Raw genomic sequence first — 8,700 nt, 5'->3', positions numbered from 1 at the left:
AAGGGAAGAAGAGAGGAGAGGAGAGGAGAAGAGAGGAGAGGAGAGGAGAGGAGAGAAGAGGAGAAGAGCGGAGAGGAGGAGAGAGGAGAGGAGAGGAGAAGAGAGGAGAAGAGAGGAGAGGAGGAGAGAGGAGAGGAGAGGAAAAAGGAATGGGTGTGGAGGGAAGGGAAGAAGAGAAAAGGAGAGGAGAGGAGAGGAAAGGAGAGGAGAAGGGAGGAAGGAAGGGAGGAGAAAGAGGAAGGAGAGGAAAAAGGAATGGGTGTGGAGGCAAGGGAAGAAGAGAAGAAAAGAGGAGAGGAGAGGAGAGGTTGAGCTGCACAGCTGTACACTAGAGAATAATCAACAAACCACTCCAATCAAAACAATCAATCAAATTCAAAATTTTAAGAGCTGGAACCGGCAAGGCACGTAACCCTCTCCCTGGAATTGCAGCATAAACGTGGAGCCAAGATCTGCCAAGGTCAAGCTGGGGAGAAGAATGGCTTAAAGTCGACTGGCTTGACACAGGCAGAGCCAACGGCCTACACATCAGCCCTCTGGAGCAGACATACACTTTATAGAGTCCTCTACTCTGCAGGAGGCAGATCCTCAGGCTCCCGCTGTCTTCTTCCTCGTTCTGGCCACAGTAAAGCTACTCTTCTACTGAGGTGGAGCCCATGAATCTAGTCCCTAAGGTTGGAGTGGAGCTTCTGGAGAGGAGAGATTGATGTAGACCTTCTGCAAAACAACTCCAGCTCTTCCTAGCTTCCCCAGTGCGGCGTTTGTTTTGTGCAGCAGCCTTGGCCAGCCCTTGTCCTGCCATGAACTGCCACCCTGCCAGGTGGGCATCTGGACAGATGTTGCAAAATGGCTGCAGGCCAGAAGTTAAAGGAAGTCCCCGGATCTAATAAATCTACATCACCATCATCATCATCATCATCAATTAATTTATCTGCTGCCCAACTCCCTGAAAAGGGGTGTTTGGGAACGTCATCTCAGCAAAAGCCTTCTCGTTCTACAACCTCCATTACTGTCAAGGAACAGGGGTGGGTGGGAGGGGGGACATTTTAGCCCTCCACACGTCAGATCCCGAAACGGTCCTTACCTCCTCCTCCGTTTGCACTCATCATAAGGAACGGCCAAGTAGTAGCGCTTATCAAACAAATCCACCAAAGGCCTGCGGGAAAGAAAACAGGACCAGGGCATTTAGAATCCTAGGATTGGAAGGGACCCTTAGAGGTCCTCTAGTAATAGTCCACCCCAGTTTAAAAGCTAGGAGTCTTCATACCACCTCAGGCTAATTGTTGACCCATCATGAGGAATACAATTCCAGTAAACCCCCATCTTTCTAGCATTGCTGTTCAGCATCTTGTGTCTACGTCTTCCCTTGGGATACTTCCATGTATAGGAACAGAATAGAATAGAATAGAATAGAATAGAATAGAATAGAATAGAATAGAATAGAATAGAATAGAAAATATGGAATGGAATGGAAGAATGGAATGGAATGGAAGAATGGAATGGAATGGAATGGAGTGGAGTGGAGTGGAGTGGAGTGGAGTGGAGTGGAGTGGAGTAGAGTAGAGTAGAGTAGAGTAGAGTAGAAGGATAGGAATGGGAATAGGAAATGGGATAGGAATAGGAATAGGAATAGGAATAGGAATAGGAATAGGAATGGAGTGGAGTGGAATAGAATAGAATAGAATAGAATAGAATAGAATAGAATAGAATAGAATAGAATGGAGTGGAGTGGAATGGAGTGGGACAGGACGGGACGGGACAGGAGTGGAGTGGAGTGGAGTGGAGTGGAATAGAATAGAATAGAATAGAATGGAGTGGAGTGGAGTGGAGTGGGATGGGATGGGATGGGATGGGATGAGATAGGATAGGATAGGAGTGGAGTGGAGTGGAGTGGAGTGGAATGGAATGGAATGGAATAGAATAGAATAGAATAGATAAAATAATGAATAGAATAGAATAGAATAGAAGGATAGGAATGGGATAGGAATAGGAATAGGAATGGAATGGAAAGAAGCAGAATAGGATAGAATAGTGAAAGAACGGAATGCAATGCAATGCAATGCAGAATAGGATAGGATACGATAGGATAGGATAGGATAGGATAGAAGAATGGGAATGGGAATAGGAAATGGAATAGGAATAGGAATTAATGGAATGGAATAGAATAACAGAGTTGGAAGGGGTCTTGTAGGTCATCTAGTCCAACCCCCTGCCCAAGCAGGAGACCCCACACCATTTCCGACAGATGGCAGTCCGGTCTCTTCTTGAAAGCTTCCAGTGATGAAGCTCCCACAACTTCTGAAGGCAACTTCTGTTCCATTAGTTGACTGTCCTCACTCTCAAAAAAATTCTCCTTATTTTTAGGTTAAATCTCTCCTTAATCAGTTTCCATCCATTATTCCTTGTCTGGCCTTCACATGCTTTTAGTTAGTCCTCAGCTTACGAGCGGTTCCTTAGCAATGGTTAAAAATTATGACCGATCTGAAAAAGGGGACTCACGACCCGGATCAGAAGTTCAAATAAAAAAAAAGAAGAAGTTCCAACGGTCACCCACCACACTGGGGGCATTTGGAACATCCTCCCACGGTCCCATGACCATGTCTTACGACGGTTCTGCCCAAACCTGCATTTATTTCTAGTTTTGGCAAACCCATGACCGTAGCGAACAATGGCTTTGTGCTTACGACTGCTCTGTTCTCATAACAACTGTCGAAAAAATTGTGATAAAATGGGATTGGTTTTGCGTCCCACTTGTTTGATGACGGTGATAACTTATGCCCAGCTGCATGACAGTTGTAACTCAAGGATTACCTACAACTAGGATTTGTGGGGGGGGGGGGCGCCAAGTCTCAAATTAGCTCACAACTGTCCTCATCTCAATCTTTTTAAAGACCTCAAGCTGGCTTTTGAGTGAATCAGGGAGGGCACACTGTCTATAATAGAGGCGAATTTTTATATATACTCTGCTATAAACCAGCCAGAGGGAGAAACTCATCTGGATTTTTGTGCTGGGGAATTGAAATAAAACACAAAACTGCAGTAAAGGAAAAATAAGATCAGCAGAGAGACATTGAAATGGAACAACTCTCGTCATACCCACTTCAGGGGTTTCTCCCCAAAATGTATTGCAATGTGTCGATATGATGTCTCAATCATCCAGGCCAAAAGCATCTTAAAAACATAATAATAATAGTTGGAAGGGACCTTGGAGGTCAACTAGTCCAACCCCCCGCTCAGGCAGGAAGGCTCTACCATTTCAGACAAATAGTTGTCCAGTTAGAACAATTAACCAGTGGAACCACCTGCCTCCAGAAGCGGTGAATGCTCCAACACTGGAAGTTTTTAAGAAGAAACTGGACAGCCATTTGTCTGAAATGGTATAGGGTTTCCTGCCTGAGCAGGGGATTGGACTAGATGACCTCCAAGGTCCCTTCCAATTGTTTATTCTATTCTATTCTGTTCTGTTCTGTTCTGTTCTGTTGTTGTTGTTGTTGTTGTTATTAACATCTTCTTTAAAACTTCCAGTGTTGGAGCATTCACAGCTTCTGGAGGCAAGTAGTTCCACTGGTTAATTGTTCTCACTGTCAGGAAATTTCTCCTTACTTCTAGGCTGCTTCTCTCTTTGATTAGTTTCCATCAGATATTAATCCATCAGATTAATTTCATCAGATATTAATCTGAGACGTTTCGTTCCTGAAGTCTGAAATGGTATAGGGTTTCCTGCCTGAGCAGGGGGTTGGACTAGAAGACCTCCAAGGTCCCTTCCAGCTCTGTTATTCTGAAGTTGGCATGGCAAGGGTTCCAACGACTCTCTGACTCTCTGCCTATCTAATTTTTTTATTTTGAGCGATGAAGTTGCTCGGATGAGTCTCAAGATTAACAAACTTTGGTCTGGATCAAAGGAGTAAAAGAGTCACTATGCTCGATTTAAGAACACGGACATTAGGATGCTGGGATATTGCAATGATTCATTAGTTTTGGTGAAAAGAAGAGCCAAAGAACCAACAAGCCACAAAATAAAAGTGTCTCTTGCGTTGCAAGAAGTGGACATTAATTGTCTCTGTCACCCAGCAGAGATTATGGTCAATAAAGTTAATTGATGCCAGCTGCCATGGCCCCGGTTGCCATCGCAGCCAGAGCTGGATGATGGCTAACATTTGACATCTATATTTGCAATGTTACGGTACAATTTGAAAGGGTCATTCCCCCCCCCCCGAATTACATGGAAAAAGGCCTCCTGCACAAATGATTCGTTACCCAATAAAATATACACATTTTTCAGAGCCTTGGGAATGAAGCCATGCCCATCTCTAGAAAGACAAATTTTAAAGGTAAAGAATGCAACGTGCCCGGAATTGGAATCACAATAAGTTGGTAAGAAGAGAGTCTTTGATACTAAGTGACTTAAAAAGATGGATAGTTTCTGTTAAGATACTTTGTACGGTTTCAGAATTCAGCAGCAGGAGGAGGAGGAGGAGGAGGAGGAGGAGGAGAGGAAGAAGAGGAAGAAGAAGAAGAAGAAGAAGAAGAAGAAGAAGAAGAAGAAGAAGAAGAAGAAGAAGAAGAAGAAGAAGAAGAAGAAGAAGAAGAAGAAGAAGAAGAAGAAGAAGAAGAAGAAGAAGAAGAAGAAGAAGAAGAAGAAGAAGAAGAAGAAGAAGAAGGAGGCANAAAAAGGAATGGGTGTGGAGGCAAGGGAAGAAGAGAAAAGGAGAGGAGAGGAGAGGAGAGGAAAGGAGAGGAGAAGGGAGGAAGGAAGGGAGGAGAAAGAGGAAGGAGAGGAAAAAGGAATGGGTGTGGAGGCAAGGGAAGAAGAGAAGAAAAGAGGAGAGGAGAGGAGAGGAGAGGTTGAGCTGCACAGCTGTACACTAGAGAATAATCAACAAACCACTCCAATCAAAACAATCAATCAAATTCAAAATTTTAAGAGCTGGAACCGGCAAGGCACGTAACCCTCTCCCTGGAATTGCAGCATAAACGTGGAGCCAAGATCTGCCAAGGTCAAGCTGGGGAGAAGAATGGCTTAAAGTCGACTGGCTTGACACAGGCAGAGCCAACGGCCTGCACATCAGCCCAGGAGCAGACAGAAACTTTATAGAGTCCTCTACTCTGCAGGAGGCAGATCCTCAGGGTCCCGCTGTCTTCTTCCTCGTTCTGGCCACAGTAAAGCTACTCTTCTACTGAGGTGGAGCCCATGAATCTAGTCCCTAAGGTTGGAGTGGAGCTTCTGGAGAGGAGAGATTGATGTAGACCTTCTACAAAACAACTCCAGCTCTTCCTAGCTTCCCCAGTGCGACGTTTGTTTTGTGCAGCAGCCTTGGCCAGCCCTTGTCCTGCCATGAACTGCCACCCTGCCAGGTGGGCATCTGGACAGATGTTGCAAAATGGCTGCAGGTCAGAAGTTAAAGGAAGTCCCCGGATCTAATAAATCTACATCACCATCATCATCATCATCATCAATTAATTTATCTGCTGCCCAACTCCCTGAAAAGGGGTGTTTGGGAACGTCATCTCAGCAAAAGGCTTCTCGTTCTACAACCTCCATTACTGTCAAGGAACAGGGGTGGGTGGGAGGGGGGACATTTTAGCCCTCCACACGTCAGATCCCGAAACGGTCCTTACCTCCTCCTCCGTTTGCACTCATCATAAGGAACGGCCAAGTAGTAGCGCTTATCAAACAAATCCACCAAAGGCCTGCGGGAAAGAAAACAGGACCAGGGCATTTACCATTTGTCACGGCACGGCATAGAATCCTAGGATTGGAAGGGACCCTTAGAGGTCCTCTAGTAGTAGTCCACCCCAGTTTACAAGCTAGGAGTCTTCATACCACCTCAGGCTAATTGTTGTCCCATCATGAGGAATACAATTCCAGTAAACCCCCATCTTTCTAGCACTGCTGTTCAGCATCTTGTGTCTAAGTCTTCCCTTGGGATACTTCCATGTATAGGAATAGAATAGAGTAGAGTAGAGTAGAGTAGAGTAGAGTAGAGTAGAGTAGAGTAGAGTAGAGTAGAGTAGAGTAGAGTAGAGTAGAGTAGAGTAGACTAGAGTAGAGTAGAGTAGAGTAGAGTAGAGTATAGAATAGAATATAGAATGGAGTGGAATGGAATGGAATGGAGCAGAATAGAATGGAATAGAATAGAATAGAATAGAATAGAAGAGAAGAGAAGAGAAGAGAAGAGAAGAGAAGAGAAGAGAAGAGAAGAGAAGAGAAGAGAAGAGAAGAGAAGAGAAGAGAATATGGAATGGAATGGAATGGAATGGAATGGAATGGAATAGAATAGAGTATGGTATGGTATGGTATGGTATGGTATGGTATGGTATGGTATGGTATGGTATGGTATGGTATGGTATGGTATAGTATAGTATAGTATAGAATTACAGAATAGAATAGGATAGGATAGGATAGGATAGGATAGGATAGGATAGGATAGGATAGGATAGAAGAATGGGAATGGGAATAGGAAATGGAATAGGAAATAATGGAATGGAATGGAATAGAATAACAGAGTTGGAAGGGGCCTTGTAGGTCATCTAGTCCAACCCCCTGCCCAAGCAGGAGACCCCACACCATTTCCGACAGATGGCAGTCCGGTCTCTTCTTGAAAGTCTCCAGTGATGAAGCTCCCACAACTTCTGAAGGCAACTTCTGTTCCATTAGTTGACTGTCCTCACTCTCAAAAAAATTCTCCTTATTTCTAGGTTAAATCTCTCCTTAATCAGTTTCCATCCATTATTCCTTGTCTGGCCTTCACATGCTTTTAGTTAGTCCTCAGTTTACGAGCGGTTCCTTAGCGACGGTTGAAAATTATGACCGATCTGAAAAAGGGGACTCACGACCCGGATCAGAAGTTCAAATAATTTTTTTTTTAAAAAAGAAGAAGTTCCAACGGTCACCCACCACACTGTGGGCATTTGGAACATCCTCCCACAGTCCCATGACCATGTCTTACAACGGTTCTGCCCAAACCTGCATTTATTTCTAGTTTTGGCAAACCCATGACCGTAGCGAACAATGGCTTTGTGCTTACGACTGCTCTGTTCTCATAACAACTGTCGAAAAAATTGTGATAAAATGGGATTGGTTTTGCGTCCCACTTGTTTGATGACGGTGATGGGGAATTGAAACAAAACACAAAACTGCAGTAAAGGAAAAATAAGATCAGCAGAGAGACATTGAAATGGAACAACTCTCGTCATACCCACTTCAGGGGTTTCTCCCCAAAATGTATTGCAATGTCTGAATATGAAGACTCAATCATCCAGGCCAAAAGCATCTTAAAAACATAATAATAATAGTTGGAAGGGACCTTGGAGGTCATCTAGTCCAACCCCCCGCTCAGGCAGGAAGCCTCTACCATTTCAGACAAATGGTTGTCCAGTTAGAACAATTAACCAGTGGAACAACCTGCCTCCAGAAGCGGTGAATGCTCCAACACTGGAAGTTTTTAAGAAGAAACTGGACAGCCATTTGTCCGAAATGGTATAGGGTTTCCTGCCTGAGCAGGGCATTGTACTAGATGACCTCCACGGTCCCTTCCAATTGTTTATTCTATTCTATTCTATTCTATTCTATTCTGTTCTGTTCTGTTGTTGTTGTTGTTGTTATTAACATCTTCTTAAAAACTTCCAGTGTTGGAGCATTCACAGCTTCTGGTGGCAAGTAGTTCCACTGGTTAATTGTTCTCACTGTCAGGAAATTTCTCCTTACTTCTAGGCTGCTTCTCTCTTTGATTAGTTTCCATCAGATATTAATCCATCAGATTAATTTCATCAGATATTAATCTGAGACGTTTCGTTCCTGAAGTCTGAAATGGTATAGGGTTTCCTGCCTGAGCAGGGGGTTGGACTAGAAGACCTCCAAGGTCCCTTCCAGCTCTGTTATTCTGAAGTTGGCATGGCAAGGGTTCCAACGACTCTCTGACTCTCTGCCTATCTAATTTTTTTATTTTGAGCGATGAAGTCGCTTGGATGAGTCTCAAGATTAACAAACTTTGGTCTGGATCAAAGGAATAAAAGAGTCACCATGCTCGATTTAAGAACGCGGACATTAGGATGCTGGGATATTGCAATGATTCATTAGTTTTGGTGAAAAGAAGAGCCAAAAAACCAACAAGCCACAAAATAAAAGTGTCTCTTGCTTTGCAAAAAGTGGACATTAATTGCCTCTGTCACCCAGCAGAGATTATGGTCAATAAGGTTAATTGATGCCAGCTGCCATGGCCCCGGTTGCCATCGCAGCCAGAGCTGGATGATGGCTAACATTTGACATCTATATTTGCAATGTTACGGTACAATTTGAAGGGGTCATTCCCCCCCCCCCCCCCGAATTACATGGAAAAAGGCCTCCTGCACAAATGATTCGTTACCCAATAAAATATACGCATTTTTCAGAGCCTTGGGAATGAAGCCATGCCCATCTCTAGAAAGACAAATTTTAAAGGTAAAGAATGCAACGTGCCCGGAATTGGAATCACAATAAGTTGGTAAGAAGAAAATCTTTGATATTAAGTGACTTAAAAAGATGGATAGTTTCTGTTAAGATACTTTGTACAGTTTCAGAATTCAGGAAGAGGAAGAGGAGGAGGAGGAGGAGGAGGAGGAGGAGGAGGAGGAGGAGGAGGAGAAGTAGAAGAAGAAGAAGAAGAAGAAGAAGAAGAAGAAGAAGAAGAAGAAGAAGAAGAAGAAGAAGAAGAAGAAGAA

General features: G+C 43.8%; 1 protein-coding gene across 1 annotated transcript in view; it reads right to left on the bottom strand.

Moving 5' to 3' along the window:
• LOC107295875 (nicotinamide riboside kinase 2) overlaps positions 1–8,700 on the bottom strand; it is a gene marked incomplete at its 5' end in the record, with an annotated part of 19,460 nt that overhangs the window by 3,368 nt on the left and 7,392 nt on the right. Inside the window, 2 exon segments of the mRNA XM_029285931.1 lie at positions 1,085–1,156; positions 5,620–5,691. Of these exon segments, the coding sequence (XP_029141764.1) occupies positions 1,085–1,156; positions 5,620–5,691 (144 nt within the window).

The sequence above is a fragment of the Protobothrops mucrosquamatus genome, unplaced genomic scaffold, assembly GCF_001527695.2.
Source record: "Protobothrops mucrosquamatus isolate PMUCROS unplaced genomic scaffold, P.Mucros_1.0 scaffold2543, whole genome shotgun sequence".
NCBI classification, from domain to species: Eukaryota; Metazoa; Chordata; class Lepidosauria; order Squamata; family Viperidae; genus Protobothrops; species Protobothrops mucrosquamatus.
Note: the sequence above shows the minus strand (reverse complement) of the source record. Positions and strands in the feature narration are given on the sequence as shown.